Source organism: Cynoglossus semilaevis, chromosome 15 (genome assembly GCF_000523025.1).
Source record: "Cynoglossus semilaevis isolate Cse_v1.0 chromosome 15, Cse_v1.0, whole genome shotgun sequence".
In the NCBI taxonomy this organism is placed as follows: Eukaryota; Metazoa; Chordata; class Actinopteri; order Pleuronectiformes; family Cynoglossidae; genus Cynoglossus; species Cynoglossus semilaevis.
In genome coordinates this window covers 6,086,222-6,105,773 of record NC_024321.1, presented here as the reverse complement: position 1 = coordinate 6,105,773, position 19,552 = coordinate 6,086,222, and the positions used below count along the sequence as shown (strand labels likewise).

At 41.6% G+C, this 19,552-nt stretch overlaps 1 protein-coding gene across 1 annotated transcript in view; it reads left to right on the top strand.

Moving 5' to 3' along the window:
* afg2a (AFG2 AAA ATPase homolog A) overlaps positions 1-19,552 on the top strand; it is a 96,261-nt gene that overhangs the window by 69,642 nt on the left and 7,067 nt on the right. Inside the window, exon 16 of the mRNA XM_008326662.3 lies at positions 10,687-10,851. Coding sequence (XP_008324884.3) covers positions 10,687-10,851 — 165 coding nt within the window. The remainder of the gene's footprint in view (positions 1-10,686; positions 10,852-19,552) is intronic.

Sequence of the window (19,552 nt, the reverse complement as noted above, 5' to 3'; positions counted from 1 at the left end):
ATCAAAAAAAGGGCCCAACCCTCAGACCATAAACATGTCCTTCCTCAACCCCAAACGAAGGCTAGAGCGTTTCGGCGTGCCTCCCTCCAGCCCTCCCTTATTCTCTCTGTTTCAACACATCCCTCTCTCAACTTCCTTCCTGCCCCACCCATTGAATTTTAATACCTGCCTGTCATGTTTTCTTCTCCTTTTTCCCCCTCTGTACCTCCCCCTCCTTCACCAGACCCTTGCTGTGTATCTAGTAATTACCAGAGCACTGAGAAAACCCTTTCATTTAAAGGGATTGGAAATTATCTCAGTGGAACACAATAAAATGGCTTCCCCTCAAGAGGAAGGGGAAGTTTGAGCTGCGGTACGCCACCGCATGTTGCACCGCCTCGCTCTTGAAGTGGGAGCAGAGGTGGAGGTCTTGTAGGTGGTGCTTCCTTTTTTTTTTTTTTTGGTTGTTTTTTTTTTTTTTTGGTTGTTTTTTTTTTTTTTTGGTTGTTTAATTTTTTTTTTTTCACCCTTCATCTACAAGAGCTCAGCTATTTCATTATCAAAGGGAACTCTGGGAAACAACGTGGATCAAATGGCAGAGCTTTATTGCCAGAGATTTGTTCCCTTTTGTTGTTAAATCATCCAGATCTTAAAATATGAACGTAGTTTAAATTGAAAAAGAGTTGAAATAGCTACCTTTAACCAGCCCTGATTTAAAGCTGTGGCCTCTTGTTCACCTCCAGGGGAATCTATAAAGTTGTTCAGGCCATTGTAAATAACATTTTTATGGTCCTGCAGGGAGGGTTTGATCCTCACACCTCATTGGACCAACTCCAGTCTTAGGGCAGGTTAGTTCTGTTTTAAAAGGCAGCAAATGATACTGTGACAAAGCCTGAAAAAATGTAAATGAGCATAATGTTGTAAAATTCTCTATTTGTGGACGTGGGTAGAGGAGAGAGTGTTGAGTTTGGCCGAGGGAGGATTTTACTGTTTCAGGCTGTGTAAATGAAAAAGGAGAGCGAACTAAATCAAAAAAGACGTGTTAATATGTGATCTCTTAGCCAGATGTGATAACATGGCTAGTTAGCAACAGTAGCAACTCGCAAACCAGTTGATTATTGTGCTGTAATGACATAATTCACTACATTGATGACTTTACTTTATTCTGACACCTCTACCATGAAATATAAATAATTTACTTAAAGGCTTCACCTATGCAATGCCACTGCTCACTTTTTCCAACATTTAACACCCCAGGCCTTTCTGCGTGTTGCCCACAGAAATCATTTTATGTTGGGTAATATGAGGCCAAGCACTGCTCTGGTACTAAAGCTCAGCTGGCTCCATGCTCTAACTGATTAAATGTAACTGGTAGCAGAAACAATTAATTTTTACAACATCCATATTGTATTTATGTGGACTAGGCAGGTTATGGCCAGTACCTGGTCCACACAATACACTCAATGAACAAACACCAAAGGAGCCTCTAGCATCACTAAGTTGTTTTAATGTTTATATTTATCTTAAAACCACAACTAACAAAGTTAGATTTACTTTTGCTTGCTTCTCCTAGGCAGAATCGTACTACAACTCTTGACTGTCTATATTTTTTCCTATCTTTAGTTTGTCTAAGTTTATTAGAAGAACAATTTAAAACTATTTGACACTTATTGATCGCGGCCAGAGTTCAGCAGCGTGTTGTTTACATGGCGTCTGGTGTTAGGTTCCTGCCCCTGTGCTGCCTCAGCATCGGGATATCGATGTGTCTCAGCGCCTCAGTGCTGCTTCAATTCACCTCTAAGCCCCACCTGGCTTTTTTTTTTTCCTTTTTCTCCTTTTTGCTGCTGGCTCAAAGAGCAAGGCAAGGTTTGGCTAAAACAGCTGGTTGCCGTGGCAACACTTTGTGCCACCGCAATGGATTGGAACAGGAACTGGCCTATCCATGTCAGTCTGCAGGCAGGATCTGGGCCATGCCTTGTGTTAACAGATGATCTGATTTCCATTCAGACGACTCGGGTATCAGCCCCACTCTTCTGCTCTCTGGAAAAGCGACCCCAGCCAGCCTCTTTCTGAAAGCCCCCAGAGTCCTCCTCTCTTCTCCCATTTCCTGTCTTAATTACGCACTCCTTTGTGCCGTTGTTTTTTTTCTTCCTCTTCTTCCTACTCACCTCCTCCTCTTGCGCTGACTCCCTTCTTCTTCTTGATCCCTCATCTTCTTCCTTCTCACTGTCTGTCTTTCACTCTGTATTGTGAAGAGATGGAGACCAAGATTTTGAAGTTTGAAGAGAACTGTCTTCTTGCTCCCACCCCTCCCACAACCTAACCCCCCGCCATCAACTCCTACAACCCGGCTCTCCTTCTCCCTTCTATCGTCTCTCCACCTGAAAGAGAATACTGCGTTTTCAATGCATAAAAGGCTTGACGCTGTCAACAGGAGGAAACCACCAGGGCCCATGGAAAACATAGTGAGAGCCGCAGCTACAGTTTCTCTGAAAGGGGAGAGAGAGCAGGAGGAAGAGGAGGGAGCACGGCTGAGTGAGTGAGGGAGGCAGCTGGAAGGGATTACAGTGCAGTTTCATAGGCAGCACAATTACAAACATCTCCAGTGTTAACTGGGCTGTGCAGCATAACATCAATGACGATGCTCGGGTTTTGGATTGGGTTCAACTCCTTCTTCTTCCCAGTGTTGGTACACACACGTGTGTGTTCATGATTGTGCGTAGTTGCTCACAACTCCTCATGTCAGCACATGGGGAAACCTCATGTTCACAAAGACTGAAAACAAGGGGGAAAAAGTAATGTTCACAAAATGGGCACATACAGCGAGTGGGCACCTCTAAAGTGTCAGAAACCAGGTTTGTCACTGTCCTGCGCCAGATCCTGTTACCACGCCAGGGCATTGAGGCGAGACCGAGAGAGGGTGACCTTGTCTCTGGCGAAATCTGACACAGGTTTTCACATGCTGGGTGGGGGATTTTTCTTTCCCCCCTCCCTCCCCTTTTCTCCCCCCACTCCCTCTCTTTCTCTTGTCTTGTTCTCTCCTGCACTAGGTGGCTAATTGCTCTGATGTAGTAGATTACATTTAGCATGCAGCTCATATTGTCTGTGTGCAGTGGAGCGGAAAAAAATAAGCAAATACATTGGAAATGTACTCAGGGTTTCTCCAGCCAGACGTTTTGATTAATTCTTTGGAAAAGCTGTTCAACTTTTTTAGCAGTTTTTCCCTCCAGAAGCAACCAACGTGTAGATGAAAATGAGCAAAGTAAACACTAATCTTTCCTAATGGAATATAATGTTGAGCTCATTTTAGGTCATAGAAAAATGTAATACGGTAAAATGAAATCTCTTGCACTGTGTAATTGGCTAGTCCAAAAGAAAAGAAAAGAAAAGAAAAGAAACAATATGACTTTACTGCCATTAACTGGCCACCAAATGATGCAATTAATATTATACTCATTCAGAGACGTTTAAAATAATATTCCCAAGGATGAATTGCTTGGAAATATGATTTTTTTACCCATAATTCTGTTACTATATCAATTTATTTTCATTTGAAATCGTCATTACGGTCACTAATTTATTTGATTTGGGCTTGAACCATGGAGAAATTTTCACAATTTGCCAGTAAGTCAAGGCAAACATCTCAATCTCTTTTGAAACTGGATAATGAGAAATTGTTATATATTTATCTCCAGCAGGTGAGATTTCTTCTGTCTCCTTTTTGATCATTTCCTACCACGTCTCCTATGTGCTGTCTCTCTGGACTCTCACACTAACTGTCTCTCTCTCTTACACACACACACACACACACACACTTGCATACCTACATGTCGAGACACACACTCTCCTCTCTCACCATGGCCCAGTCTTAGCTCAAGATCAGGGTAAACAAGCTAATGTTTAGATTTCACGGAAGTGGAAACTGATCCAACCGAGTCGGCTCTGTCACTCAGCAACGCGCCTGTTTATGTTTGTCTCATTGGTGAATGGCAGTGTGTGTGTGTGTGTGTGTTAGTATGTGTGTATCACACATAGCTTTTGTATAATGACAGGGGTGTTAGGAACGGTTTGAAGTCACCGGTGCTGTCCTGGGCCTGATGACAGGGATGTTGATAATGACATATGTCATGTCGGCGACAGTGGTGATGAAGATGGCGATGGCCATGTCATTGGTGATGAAGTTCCAATGATTGACCTTGATCCCCCGCTACTGTTCAAACCATGATGTGTCTTAAACACAACCAAGGTTGTGATCAAGCTTTAGTGTTCCACAAAGTCCAATCACTGAATGTGTATAAACACTTTTTGTTAGATTTTGTTATTTTGAATATAACTCTATATCAAGTTAATGTATGAGCTGCATTAATATTATCTTGAAAATCCTAAATCGTAAGTTCTTTTATGGAATATTCTATTAGTCTAGGCAAATGTTCACCTTTTGATGATGAGATAAATTCAATGATGTTACATTATTTTTCTGATAATTCATTATGAAATTATTTGGTTTAATATTGTGCAAGAGTACAATATATATGGTAAATATCAACTGTGTGGTACTCACAGATTCTTTGGATCCATAAATTCTGGCATTCTTTTCTTGCTATTTTTTAATCTTTCTCAAGAACTCATCACTCAATAAAGAAGATGACAAGGGCTGTCAGAGAAACACAAAGCACTTGAGGTTGCATGTTAGGAGCCGCCTCAATGGCACCAGGTCTAATGAGAGCCCGGTGGGGACCTCGAGGTGTGCCTGGCACCTACGGTCTGTCTGTAGGGTGACGGAGGGGGGCGGTGGGGCCTGTGTGTGTTCAGAGATGGTCATAGAGGAAAGCTAAGTGTTTTGTGAACTTTTCAATGACACTTTAAGGTGCTGGAGTGAACTCCAAAACCTGTTGTTTCCCATGCAGTGCTGTTATGATGCATTTTTTGCAGGCCAGGAATTCATGTTGTAGTTTTCCATAAACTATTTTTAATTACCAATGACACTACTCAGTGGAACATGTGCTCTGGAAATAGTTTGTTACACTTTTAACTTTAAGCATCAATGTCACCAACAAGTGTGACGGCAGTGAGGACACTCCTATTCTGATTAGAACTGCCTGCTGTCTTCGGGCTGTGGTTCTTAGATGAAGTCCAGGGGTCCTGATAGGAGGAGATGATGTCACATAAAGTGGGGTGATAACAGGTGAGAGTGATGGATAAGACAGGACATTAAAAGGTCGCTTATTTCTTCTGTTGATTTGCCAAAGGCATAGATTCAACTGGGAAGTATAGAGTTTGCCAACATGCCCTGGGATGGATTATGGAAACCAGAGCTGGCAAGTTTACACTGAAGGCAAAGCGCCACAGACTTAAACTGTGAACTGTGGACAGCTCACAGGAAATGACTCTTTGTAAAGCAAACATACATGTATTTTATGGCAGCCACTTTACTTTTTTTTTTTTTATTCTGAGCTGCAATGAGTCGATATTTCAACATTGCCTCGGTCGGATTTCCCTAGCTTTTCTTCACCTTTTTTCCCCTCTTTTCCTACAAACACACACACACACATGCAGACACGATTCCAACCTACTGCTATCTCAATAATTAGTAGTCATTTTGAATACTTCTTTTTCACACAGGTGTAGGAACCAGTACAGTCAGGGTTGTTTTGACAAATACAAGGGTTTTATTGCATCCCCCTACGCAGCTGAAGGAGGTTTGAACCCCTCACCCCAGCCCTTATGTTACCCTCCAAGGCAGAAGAACACAGCTGCTGCTGCTGGTACTACTTTCCTCTTCTCCTTACAGCCTCTTCACCTGGTGTCCATACGATTGTAAAATTAACCAGAGTTCATAACGTGACAGGTTAACCCATGTGACCTGCTGGGGTGTCATAATAAATCAGTTTTGCACTTTAATGTTGATAATATTTTTTTTTTTTTAATGCTGTAAGGCATTTTATGTTTGTAGGCACAGAGGCGTTACTAGTTGGCGAGCAATACACAAGTGAAAAAAATAGCATATTTTGCTTTCTGTGGAACACTTGATACTATAAAAATGTCAATCCATGTTGATCTGGGATTGTAGAGCTGTATATGCTTAATTTGAGTTCCCCTTAAATCTGACGGTCTTGCAGTATGCCAACTATTTCACAAATTCTGAAGAATATTATGAGTTTACCAATTTTACTTTATCATGTAAATACATGATTTTAGCTCAGATTAGCTTTGTGTGCGTGTGTTTGTTTGCGTATATTTATATGTTTTATGCATGATATAGAAATTACAATAAAGCAACAAAAGTGTTTAAACATATAGGCCTTACATGTTATCAAATGCATCTAATGTAGTAGAAAATAATGTCCTCTTCTTTCAAAGCACACTCTGCGAAATATCTTATATCTTACTTTTGAAAACTCACCTGTTCATGTGGTTCCTGACTAATTCTTAAAACTACAAATCATATATAACTCCTGGTTGTGCGGAGCATGTGTGACAGTAGGGGGTTAACAGCACCAGAGCTCTTTGGTTCTTGGACATGGTGGCCTCGCCTGCCGGATACAAGTTTGACTCAAGGGCAAAATCCAGAGTGAAAGCCTCACATGTTTTTGACTGGTTGCCAATTCTCTCTCTCTCTCTTTTTTTCTCTCTCTCTCTGTACCTCTTTCTCTCCCCCATGCCTCTCATCACCCTCTCTCTTTGTCTCCCCCTCCGCTCTTTCTCTGATTTACCCCTTTTCTTTCTGCCTGCTGTTCCCCCTCTGATCCTCTCCCACATCAAAATCAGGGGCAGACAAAAAGCAGGTTCTGTGTCCCTCAGTAAACTGCACAGCCTTGTTCGGAATTATATAATCTCTTTAAAAAAAGAAGAAAGACATGAAGTCGACACATCAGTCAATGGTAGAAATCAGCTTTAGTTACAGTGGGATTGGGAGAAGCTTATAAAACAGACCAGCAAACAACTAACTTGTTTAGTTAGAACAGAAGGAAGACTGGCTTCGTGCAACTATATTACTGGGTATAGTATAAAAAATAAATAAATAAATAAAAACACATTTAATTGTTTTTAAGGCTGCAGTCCCTCCATTTCCAATGTAGCATTCATGCTCTGCAGTCAAGCCAAGCCTGTTGCACTGAAAGTTTTACAAACTCTCTGTTAAACCACAGTGAGGTAGCCAACCCGAGCAGATTTGTATGCACCGAGAAGGGTTAAAAAAGAACTGGGTTTTGGGTCTTTGAGCTTGTTCTTTTCTTAAGGATAAGGTTCCTTCAGGGCACAACCTGGTTACACACGGAATGCCACATTCCACATTTTGGCGCCTCTACTTTTCTCTGATTTACCAAGAAAAAAAGACTCCTGAGAATATTTAAATCTCTCTAGTGGATCACCACCAGAATTTACTCAGCGTTCTGTAATAATATAAACTCCAGAATAAGCTCTTTCTGTAAGCTTACATTCTGCACAAACCTGGGGCGGTCCATCTCCCAGGCACTATGACTCACCAAAGACCTCTATGGATTGCAGACTGACAGGTTAGGAAACCACATGCAGCAAATGTCTCGAGGCAGGGAACAAAGTCAACTCATGTCTCCTCGGGCGAGCCATATATTCACCCTGGCAGCCTGCTATCATCCAGCAGACTGGAAAAATAAAAAACCGGGACAGTTTTAAATAAAACTGAGGTTCAGACAGATGTGCAGGAAATACGTTAGTCATCGTGTTCGATATCATCAAGCACGTGTTTCCTTTCATTAGGGAAAAAAAACCTAATGGTAACTTGAGCTGTGAACCACGTCCGATCTTGATTTCTTCATTATGCCTTAGCTGACGTCTAAGAATAGGACAACTGAGTTGCGGATGTGGCCATTTGTAAACAGATGTAGACGTAGCTATGAGCAGGTCAGATCCGAGCTGGCCAACAATGCACTCAGCGACGGCGCTCCGAGGAGAAGATTCCCAGCATTCCTCACTGGTTAGGGAGCGGTACCGGCCTTCACAGATAGGAAGTCATCTGTCATGAGGGGGTAATCACTTCTTGAGGAGCTTTGCAATGCCTGGAATGATTACTGCTGTTATCGGCAATGAAACTTGGTGCACCAAGAGAGGAGGACTCTCCAAGAACCCCTCATCTGTTTTAGCAACTGTCTCTCCGTCAAAGCCGTAATTGCTCTGTGCAATTACAGTCAGTGTTTTTGACCTAGCTTCTGTCACTGGTGTGTAAATGTTTCAGTGTTGACTTAAAGCTAGTTAGTATTTCTTACCCAAAGGCATTTCTAATTACGTATTCCTCATGTGTAATGATGCCTATCATTGTCAGCCGTGCAACAAAGGTGAATGTGATCCATCATGCAGCTTCATGTTAGAACAACAGACTCCAACAATAATCAGTCAATGGCAGCATTCTGTCTCCCACAGTAGTTTTTAGGTTTATTTCTTAGGTTTTGGTCCTGTCACTTCAAGTGTTGTGTCTGGGTCCGTGAGCCTGGTGGTTTTTCTCTTCTCCTTCACCTAATTCCCCTGTCCCTCCTCCTTCCTCCGCTTTTGCCTTCTGCCAGTCGAGCTGAGACTTCAGGTGGAATGATGCTGTTACGAACAGAGCCCGTCAACGCTTTCCCGACATGCCAAGCCAAGTATTTGTCTTTCAGGGTCCCCCCTTCCTTGCTGTCTCCTCCTTCTCCTCCCTGTCCTATGCTTCCACTCCTCTTCCACCCCTTTAACCCCCGGATCCTTGAGAACAGGAAGTGTATCTTGTTAAGTGATGGATGGGCCCCCTGCTCTTGCTGAGAGGAAAGAGAAAAAAGCCTTTCTTTCCCTCCAGGCCAGTCAGATGAGTTTAGCAGTCTCAAAGCTGAGGGTCGGCTCTGCTTTTTGGAAGCACCATGGAACCCTTGGAGCCCCAGCGCCTGGAAGCCACCGGCACTTGTCCATTATGTGTGTGGGGAGAATTAATGGCTGATAAATAAGCAGACGGTGTCTTTGCCGTAGAAAAAAAAAGTGGACATGAAATTAAAAGGATTATGCCAAAGACAGATTTACAGGAGTCGTGTCTTAGTGTCCACACTTGTGTACCTCAGCGTTGTGTGTGTGAGTCATTTGGCCAGGGGGTCAGCAGGTTTGTGTTGGCATGCAGCCGCCACATACTTCCAGCGAGACTACTCAGGAACTGTTGCTGGCACGTACTGCGAACACTGCAATAGACACTGCTGCGACTGGCTGGACCTGCTGTGACAAACAACCCCAGACTGCAGTCCCTAAAGCACCAGTCTCACCTCCTGAACACACAAACCTACAATAACCTCCAACCTGTGGGAAGTACCGCAATAAAAACATCTCACATTTGCTATTTTATTGTTGTTTTCCCATTCCCCGCCTTTAGACCGAGGATGCATTTATTATTTTTTCCAGCAGATCCAAGACCTCTGTCACTGTGTCTTCAACCATTTCCGTCTATTTCTATTACACAAGGCCAATTTCTAAACCACTTAAGGTGGAAATAGACAATTTGAACATGACAGTTTGTCAGCCACGGCTTTCAGACATGTACATATGCACATACAACTCAACTTTTAAATGAACTACCTAATGGGTCGTAGGGCTGACAGTTGATGGTGTTTGGCGAAGTAGACCTGGAATAGCGGTGTAATAATGAATACTTGTCAGCTCTGTCCAACCTTTACTGATTACTCCTGATGTATGACGTCCTGCTTGGCCTCCATCTCTCTGTGTCTCTGATGGTCAAGCTTCAGCTCCACTGTGGCCAGTTTGGCCCAAATCCAGAGACTTCTCTTCTCCTCAACCAGTCCTAGCTGGTGTTTAAAACATAATCAGGAAAGGAAACAAATTATTTTCATTTGTTTGTTTTTCTGTTGATTCCTCTTTCCATCTGAAATTAAAAGCTCATTTACCATCAAGTGAAAACATATTTGGGTGACTTTGAAATAGTACTTCAACGAGTCAGTCAGTCTAAGGAACAGGCAACCCAAACCAAACAACACCGTACCGTAACCCCACCTTGTCACAGTCGAGCTGGAGACAAGGCATATTTGTCCATTGGTCTGCTTGTCTGCCTTCAAGAGGCGCCTGCCACTTAATGATGTCTGACAAGCGAGACAGCCACAGCTTTTGGGTACTCGAGAACTGTTTTGGGGTCACAGAGATGTGATCTTCAGGAAGCGGAGGCCTTATCTGATAACGTCAACATTGTCTCCATGCTGACTGCAATAAGTGCAAAACTTAAATTTCATGGTTTGTCTGTCATGCATTCAGTTTGTGGCCCTGTGTGAGAAGGAGAAATGTTGTTTCTACAAACAACTTCAAACACTCTGAAACCAAGTCATACATTATATGAGTTACACTGTTGTCAATGGATCACAAGAATAGAGCGGTACATCTGACATGTACAAACAATAGATTAATAAAGTATATACTTAAAAGGTTTAGCTCCAAAGATGGAAATTGAACACCATTGAGTGAATTAAGTTTTCACTCAAAAAATCTAAAGGTTTGAAACATTTTACAAGAAATACCTATTAAAAAAAGGGAGTTGCTGAAAAGGTTTAGAAATGGTTCAAAATAATGAAATGTTGAACTTTAAACCAAAGGGAAAAAAGCCAAGACATTGGTAAAATAAAGAGGAAACATTGGAAAACTAGTGTGTGAGAGAGAGAGAGTCCCATTCTATAGTAAATCAGACACTGACTGTCTCTTCCTGTTTTTGTCCCACAGGCCCTGATGCGTCCAGGTCGCCTTGACCGCATCATCTTTGTCCCTCTTCCAGATGCTCCAACCAGAAAGGAAATATTTGCTCTTCAGTTCCGCAACATGCCTGTCACCAGCAACGTGTCTCTAGATGAATTAGTCTCGAGGACAAATAAATATTCTGGAGCAGAGGTGAGTTACACTGTTGTCCATGGATCACAAGGAATTGGAGCGGTACATCTGACATGTAAAAGCTCTGGTTTGTGGGCCACCTGTGGGAGTTGGATGAGTTTCTGCGACACTTTTTTTTCACTGGTGTAGCTAAAGATTCCTCAAAACTTGCAGTAAGTTTCACATTTCAAAACATAAAAACTATTTTTCCTTCAGTCAGGCTTCGTCTTCTGCAGCAGTTTCCTGTCATTTGAGTCTGATTTAAATTCTAATCCATGTTTTATCTTTTAATTGGACTTATTTGAAAAACCATTCGACCACAGTCTGTCAGACACAGTCTATCAACGTTTTCCCATTTGTTTCTTGTTGGGACGTTTGGAGTGTAAATGTGTGATCACATCCTGCTGTGCAGAGATGTTTCTGTGCTTCTCCATATGACATCTGTGCTGTGTCTGTACTGTGTCACCGAGGCGTCCTCGTGATCGTGCAGCCGACTGGGAGCAATCGTACAAACACTGCTATGTGCGACCACATTTGTCTCCTCTGCAGCGCGGTCCACATTTTCTGCAGTCGAACAGCTACTGCTGTCGTCCTGGACACAAATAAATAAGAAGTTCTAAGAAATGGTGCACGGAGTTGAAAAGAACAATCTGTCGTTTCTGGCCAAACAAACACATTTACTGACTTCATGAGTTTAGTCTGTGCTTGGTATTTACTGCTTATGGTGCCGACTATAAAGATTTTGAGCGTTTTCTCCTCTGGCTCTGGTTCTTTCTATCGTTGACTTGTTCTTTGTCAGAGAAATTGTGTTTGTCTTCGACCTTCACTGTAACTCACGCTGCATACACGACCAGACTGAAGGAAGAAACATTCCCATAGGATGAACAGTCCATCTTTTCCCCGTTAATGTATATTGTCAAGTATATTTAGACTTCAGAAGGCTGTGTAGATGAGGGCCACGTCATGTTGATCGACTTAAGAAAACAAATGAAGACGCAGACGTGCTTTGGCGTTCTGTGGAAGAAACAGATTTGGTTAGACTTTTGTGTGACGTTTGTGAGCCCAGCTCTACACATACACACGAATCTGAGATGTGTTGTTCCTTTCGTTTGTTTCTTGTGAGATTCTGCAGAAGCCAGGTTTGTTTTGATGTAGATGCAGAAACCTCCTCAGACGTCTCGCTCTAGATTAAGCTGCAGGTTCTAGTACGAGACCACCACTGTTGAATGATTTCTTCATCAGATGTTCGCTTGATCTGGTTTTTTGGGTTAGGAGTTTGAAAGCTTGGCTTTAAGTTATTTTGCATAATTTGTTTTTTATTTTTCCTTTGAAACACTACATTGGACTTGGCATGTTTAAATATTAATTACTGAAAAGTTGAAGTTGTGAGGGAAGTGCAATAGATAGAAGAAAAAAGTAATGACAAAATGTAACAATGAACCAATGTCTCATGTAAATATAGAACCACGTTGACACTTTCTTTATGTCTTTACTCATTAGTGTTGAGTCTGTGGATATCAAAATCTGCTTCTAAAAACGTTTTTTGGGGAATGTTTGACATCCATGTCCGTTTCTCAGCAGAAACTGACCCTGTCTCATGTTAAGAGACCATCAGTCTCCTGGCTGTTTTTGAGTCTGGACTCTCAATGTCAGTTGATTAATTCTTGGGCCCCGTAAACGTCTGCTTCCACCCAACCCAACACCTGAGAGCGGCCCACTCTGCCCATGTAAAGAGTTCTGAACATTCAGTCACTTTAACAGATTGCTGCCATTTCCTCCGCCCACGATTAATGCAGTTGGTACAGGGATCAAACCGGTCACCTCGTCTCACCTGTTTTTTCCAGCATTGCCTCGTGTGTCGAAGCAACTTAATTGCCGTTTCTGTTTGTCCACGGAGTGGTTTAACACTGAGGTGTTTACAGATCGAAGGGACGTTACGTGACTGTGGAGGTGACGCATGAGTGGCTACACTGAGCGTGTTTCAGTCCTCGGCCTTGGCAGTCTGACTACGTGGAGCTTCGACTTTAATTGCATTCCTGGGATTTTAAGCTTGTTTGGAGGAAGAAGGAGGCTGGGGTTACTGAAGAGGAGGGGGTGAAGAGGGTGAGGGGCGGGGGTCGCAGGACATAGTTGTCAGCTCAGAGCTGGAATCTTGTCAAAATCACCTGCCTTCCTACCTGCCTGGACTGACACCTGGTTGTCCAACCCTTCGCCTTCCCTCTGAACCCTTTATTCTGACACCACATACACACACACACACACACACACACATCCACACATCCACACCTGTAACTAACGCTTAGCCCAGGAAATTGCTGGCGGCTCTCCTTCCTAACCTCTGCCATCCCTCCTCCAAACAGAAGCAACATTTGATACTGTAATCGCAGTGTTGTCACGAAGAAGAAGAAGGGCTTAGGTTGCACCTGAAGGAAGGTGTGATGCTACTACATTTTTGTTTTACAATCAAGCCCCGACAGGAAGAGACCCCTGCACCCTGCCACAAACACAGAGTCAGTTCCAAGTTTTGCTTGCAGACTTAATGAAAAGTTGAGGCCCTCCTGGGTGTTGGTTCAACCATTTTGTTTTTCAATTTAGTAATATTCTGTCTCCTGCAGATGCAGGAACATCAGGTCTCTGTCCCGAGCACAGTCCCAGCTAACATCGCACAGAAACCCCAAACCTTTGAGAGGCCAGACCTGTAAGAAGGCTATGCAGACAATATTTTATTTTATATTCCTCATATCTCAGTAAAAATCTCAATTTCTTATGTAGAAAAAGTAGTAAAACTTAAGCCAAACTCAGACTTCTCTGCAGACCTCTGTGTGGCGTTTGATTGGCAGGTGACCACCAGGAAGTGCGGTGTGAAAACAACCTAAGCAAAGAGCACTTAGCAGCTCCTGACAAGTTGTTGACAAAAAGGAGTCAAGATTTCTCTGCCTGGGAACAGAACGACCAGAGCTGGGAGTCGATGTTTAGATGCAGAACATGTTGGTGTGATGGCAGCTGACAGCACACAGCTCTCTGCCCTTCTCTGCAAGTTGAGTTCGAGTGTTTCCGTGTCATAACATCCATTTCCATAGGGAGGGTCATTATGATAAAACCGCAGAACATCTTTGTGTTCCATCACACATGCCTTGCGCTGACCTTGGCCTCCGTAGCGGTAGGTCTTTTCCTTCCAACAGAGGGAGAGCATTTTGGTCCCAGCCCAGGTGTTGGAGACGCTTGGCCGACGGCCATTCAAATTCACTGGTGCAATTGTTTTCTTTACTGTGTTTTCTTTTTCTTTTCTTTTTTTCCTGCCCTCGCCCACATTGGCAGCAGCCAGTCCGTTCCGATGCAGGACGTACATGTTCAAATTGGACCAATCAATGGTTATGTGTGTTTGCGTGTATGTGTGTCTTGACGTCAATGAGCTTGCAGTTTCCCTCTGTTAGATGCCTTCACTGTTTCTGCAGCTTCCAGTCAACAAAGTCAACGTGCTGCGGTGTAACCTGAGGTGAAGCGGTTCCTTCAACTCTTTGGTTCAAATTAGATTCCAGTGCAGATGTGCAGGGTTGTTTTCTACAATCAGAAGTGTTAGATCACAGATAAGGGCCTATAAAATGACACACACTCTCACATATACGTGCACCACCATGACACACACTGAGAAAAAAAAAACACCCCCACAGGAAGACAAATGGTTTCCTCTTAACACCTGTTGTGGTCGTGGCTGTTCCTCCTTTGGCTCTGAGTGTGTTGTCTTCCTGATTTATGAGCCCGGTATTTGTTGCCGCAAAGATTTTTATCACCAAGGACACAGGTGTGAAAAAATGCCTAGACAGAAGAGGGTTTCTCTTTGAATAAAAGTGACATGACTCAACGTCCATGGCCATCGACCCGGGGTGCCATCGACCCGGGGACGCAGCAGAAAAAGGCAAATAAAAAAAACAAAAACAAAATCTGTAATCATCGTCAAATAAACATGTCAGCTTTGGTGGAATGCGTGTCTGACGGGCTCGGAATTGGCAGCAATTTTCCAAAATATGGTCTAACCTCCAGTCAGAGTGTGTGTGTGTGTGTGTTTCATTTTCTCTGTGCGGCTGACCACAGTTGTGGTCACACTGCCACTCAGAAAAACATGGTCGGCACACACTCAGCTGCTCAACAAAGACTGCGCAGGGGGAAAAGAGGCCTTTCACACTTGTGTGGCTGTGTGCGTGTGTGTCTGAAACTCAGCTACTCACTTCCTGTCCTCTGAGTCCTTTTGTTTTTAGCTGATACTGCAGGTTAAATAAAGATGTGAGAAGGAAACAGTGACGGCAGCTCACAGACTGGTAACTGACTTCTAAATATATCAGGTCTTATTAGGATGTGAAAGCTTTTTTATGCATTAAAACAGATTTGATCATATAAAAATAATAAGGACCAGCTGTTATTCCTGTGATACTTGACAATATTGACAGTCGAACACAAATCCGCTTGTAAACAAGAATATTAAGGGTATAACAAATGTTTTTGCCACAAATAAAAAAAAATCCACCAACTTTGTAGCATTCAGAATTTCAGCTTTTATTAAAATTGTACAAATTTGCCAGTTAAATCATATTGATTTGGTTAAATATGTCAAAGATATTCTATTTGTTTTCAAAGTATGCCTAAAGTAGTCCAAAGTTATCAGACAACTAAAGATTAGCCAACATATCACCAACCAAGAACACAGTGGTAGCCCAAATTTACCAAAAGTTAGCTTAAATAAGTACATTTTAGCTTAGATAATTATATAAAAAAGAGATATATCTGTAATTGGGATTTTAAAAAAGAAACAGTGAAAGGCAGGTTAGAACAGCTAAACACTAGCAGATAAATAAAAGGCAACAGGAGCCCAAGCAGCAAAAGCAACCATGTGGCCCAGCCTAATATAATAAAGAAAGTTTTATATATATATATATATATATATATATATACACACACACACCATTTCTGTTTTTTTGGACAGGAATTCATCCATAACCTGTGTTTATGTTTGAACACGTGACTGTTCACTGCTTCCCTGCAGGTTCACTGAGTGTAGAAAGTTTCAGTGGAGCACATCATACAGGTGGAGTTTTACCTGCACTGACATTAGCAAGTGCACACACATCACGTAGGCATAAACTCATACACACACACACATGCACACACGCACAGAGTGTCTGCAGGTTACTTCAGTGTGGGTGTGTTTGGTAAATATCCCATCCCTACCTTCTCAGGTCCAGGGAGAATGTGCAGCTTTCATTCGTCTGATTAAGGGGCGAGGACAAATACGCCCTTAACGGTGAACATATACACACACTCACACACACACAACCTTCACACTGTGAAGCCTCAGCACAGGTGCTGTCCCTCACAATCTTTCCAGAACATACGTGATAGAAAACGCATGAGTTGATAAGAATCATGGAAGTTTTGAAAGGTTTAAAAAAGTTAAGGAAAAGGACCTTTCTAAGGTTAAGGACCTTTCTCGGATGAATCATGAAAGTTCTTCTGGAATCATCTGTAGGTTTATGTTCTGTTCAAAATAACTTTGTCTCTTTACCCAGACAGAATTGACTCATGAAACAAAACAACTTCCTTCACGTTCATGACACACTTTCTCCCTGGGGCCCACAACCCCAATGTTTAACATTTAACATTTAATGTAATCAGAAATTTTAGGGGTATTTTTAGAAAGTATAGAATGTATCTGACACTAGCAAGAACCATAAACTGACCACAGTAAAAAAAATAAAATCTATCTAATATACAATGGATGTTCATCGGAAAAATAGCTAAAAGTTACCCAAGACTCACAATAAATAACAAAAATATCTAAAAGTCGAATGATAAATTTAAGAAAAAACTAACTACAAGTTAGAAAGTCAAGAAACCTAAATACTTAAACCTACATGGCCTGAGAAATATTTAAAAATAAGTAAAAGAAGCAAAAGAAAAATAGCTAACCAGTCTAAAAGTGGGACCAAATGCATTTGAAAAGCTACAGTAAATATAGCTAACCAATAGTAACCAAATCCTAAATGAGGTAAACTAAAAGTTAGCATAATATCTCAAAATAAAAAATGATTCTACAACTGGCTAAATGTTAGCAAGTTATCAGAATATTGTTGTTTATTTAATAAGCAGCATAACAGAGTCTCTTTCTTCTCAGTATAAATGTGTTTCAAGTCATTTCTTGCTGTGTCTGTGGTTCACTGACAGACAGTGACTGAGCCACGACGTGAGGTTTATTTGATACAAGGTGGTTACTGTGTGTGTACTTTAAATTATACTTTAATAAAGTTGAGGGTCGACTCACAGCCATATAAGTTCCTGCTGCGGCACATGAATCCTTTCTGCCTGAGTGTTTTTGTCACATTTTGCCCTCAGTTTCTATTGTCTTATCTGTAACATATGGAGAGTCGAGGTCATCACACTGTCATCATCATCATCGTCATCATCATCATCAGAGTTTCTGTGAGACTGAATTCCACCAGTCTAGCTCTCTCTCTCTCTCTCACACACACACACACACTTGCTCTATTCTATTTTTGATCACATGCCATGTTTCCGTTCTCCCCACGTGACTCGGCTCCCTCCGTGCTTAACCTCACCTCCCTCTCTTTAACCTCCCCTCTCTCTCTCTCTCTCTCTCTCTCCGCCACTCTATCTCTCTCCCCTGCTCGCCCGCCCGCCTGCTCTTGCCTTGTAATCTTAAATAGGTTTCACATGGAACTGTGGTCAGGCCTTGTTTCTCTTGGCACTGGCGTGTCACTGCAGACACTTCCTCTTTGCCTTCTCTGAGGATGAAACATTTAATTTCTGGTTGAGAGTTTTGGCCTCCACGCCCCCGACATCGTTTGATTTATATATTATTTAATTTCCTCCCACAGAATGAGACGTAGATTATTTTTCTTATGCAGCCGAGGGGTTTGGGTGGTGGTGGTGATACTGTGGCATGTGGGGGTTCGTTTTGGGGAAGGGACTTCATTTTTCCATTTGCTTAAGAGCCGGTATTTCACAGGTCACTACACATCAGCTATTCAACATTTAACGTACCAGCACCAGTGCATAGGTGTTAAAGTCAGAATATTCCAATTAGAAAGGCCAGAATAACAACCTGTCTTATATTATAGTAGAAACTACTGACTGATTTATTGTTTGAAAAGCACTCTGTATTTATGTAATAAATGCAAAGAATAAACACGTGAGAGTTAGAGACTGAGCAAGAATTTAGTCTCTTTAATGAATAGTTATGGGGAAAAATCCTAATTTTACAATTGGCAAATTGTTTATGTAAAAGAAAACCTAATATCAAGAAAAAAATGTTCTAAACTTAGAAAACCACTTTTACATGAGTTAACACAAATAAAATAACCATTTATCTAAAAATAATGTAGATATCCTATAATACAGTACAAGGAATATTCAAGTATACAAGAATTCATTTTGACATTTCCCATTTAAATGTACTTACTGTATAATGTTTGATATTTTTATTCTTAAAAAGCAATAATTGTGTTTACATTTAAACTTTTGATTGCGAACCATTATTTTTAGTATCCCAGTAGAGGTCGGCATCAGGATCAGGCTGTCTCTATGGAGATGTACGTCCTTAGTCCTTGCATTTATGTACCTTTAAATTAGCAACTTCTTCAGTTCCAGTTAGAACCAGTCAAATTGGTCCATTTAAATACACACACTGACAGAATCCGACACTCATGGCTGTGATATAATTTAGGGACAAGAAGCAGCTGGAGCTCTGTGGTCTCTACAGCGATGGCTGGATTTTTTTTTTTTTTTTTTAGAGGGTAAATGAAAACAAATGTGCGTCTTTTTTAAGTTAAGACGAGAGATAATTAATGATCTGTCTGCGCTCTTTATTAAAGAGACAGCAGACGTCATCTCTGCCCCCGGTGGTTCCAGGTTTTATGAATATTTAATGACTGTAGTAAAGAGACCTTGTTAAGGGGTTTAATTTAAATGAATGTACTTCCTGTCATGGTTCAGGTTGTTCAAACCAGATATTTATTGTTGAACATCACTCCATTATGACAAAAAAAAGGCAAAAAGCAAACATTTTGTCATAAGAATTAATTTCCAGGGAGCTTCAAGAGTTTGATCTGAGGCCTAAGACTAAAGGTTACATTTTTTTAAATGAATGTTTCTTTTATGTATAACTTAAACAAATTTGTATTAAGAATTTACAGTTACATTACATAATAAAATGTACATTACGAACACTTTATTTCAGTTTTCCTTTTTTTTTTTTAACCTTTTTTACTCTTGGTATGTGAAGGCAGCACAGGCTTCACTGGTGCCATTTTAATTAGAAAAAAATGTTACTTTATTTTTTCTTCTTGTCCCTTCCTGTTCACCACACCACCTTGTAAATCAAGTGGTCAAAGTCAATTAAAGCTTCAGCCAAATATGTGTGTATGAGTACATGTATGTCTGACACCAGCTTTCCTGCATGTACTGTCTTTATAGTAAGTGTGCTTGTGCTCGTGTGTGATGCATTTTTGCATGTGGGCTTTGGCTCTTTAGTGACTTGTTGTTTGCCCATGCCTGCTTTCTGTATTACATATTATATTAGCTAGTGTAAGTGTGTATGTGTGTGTGTGTGCATGCTGCAGGGTCTGTTTGCAGAACTTGTGGATTGATGGAGAGGAAGGGTTTTGTGGGAGGCAGCGGGTGATGGGGATGTGGAAGGGTTGGGGCCGACTCC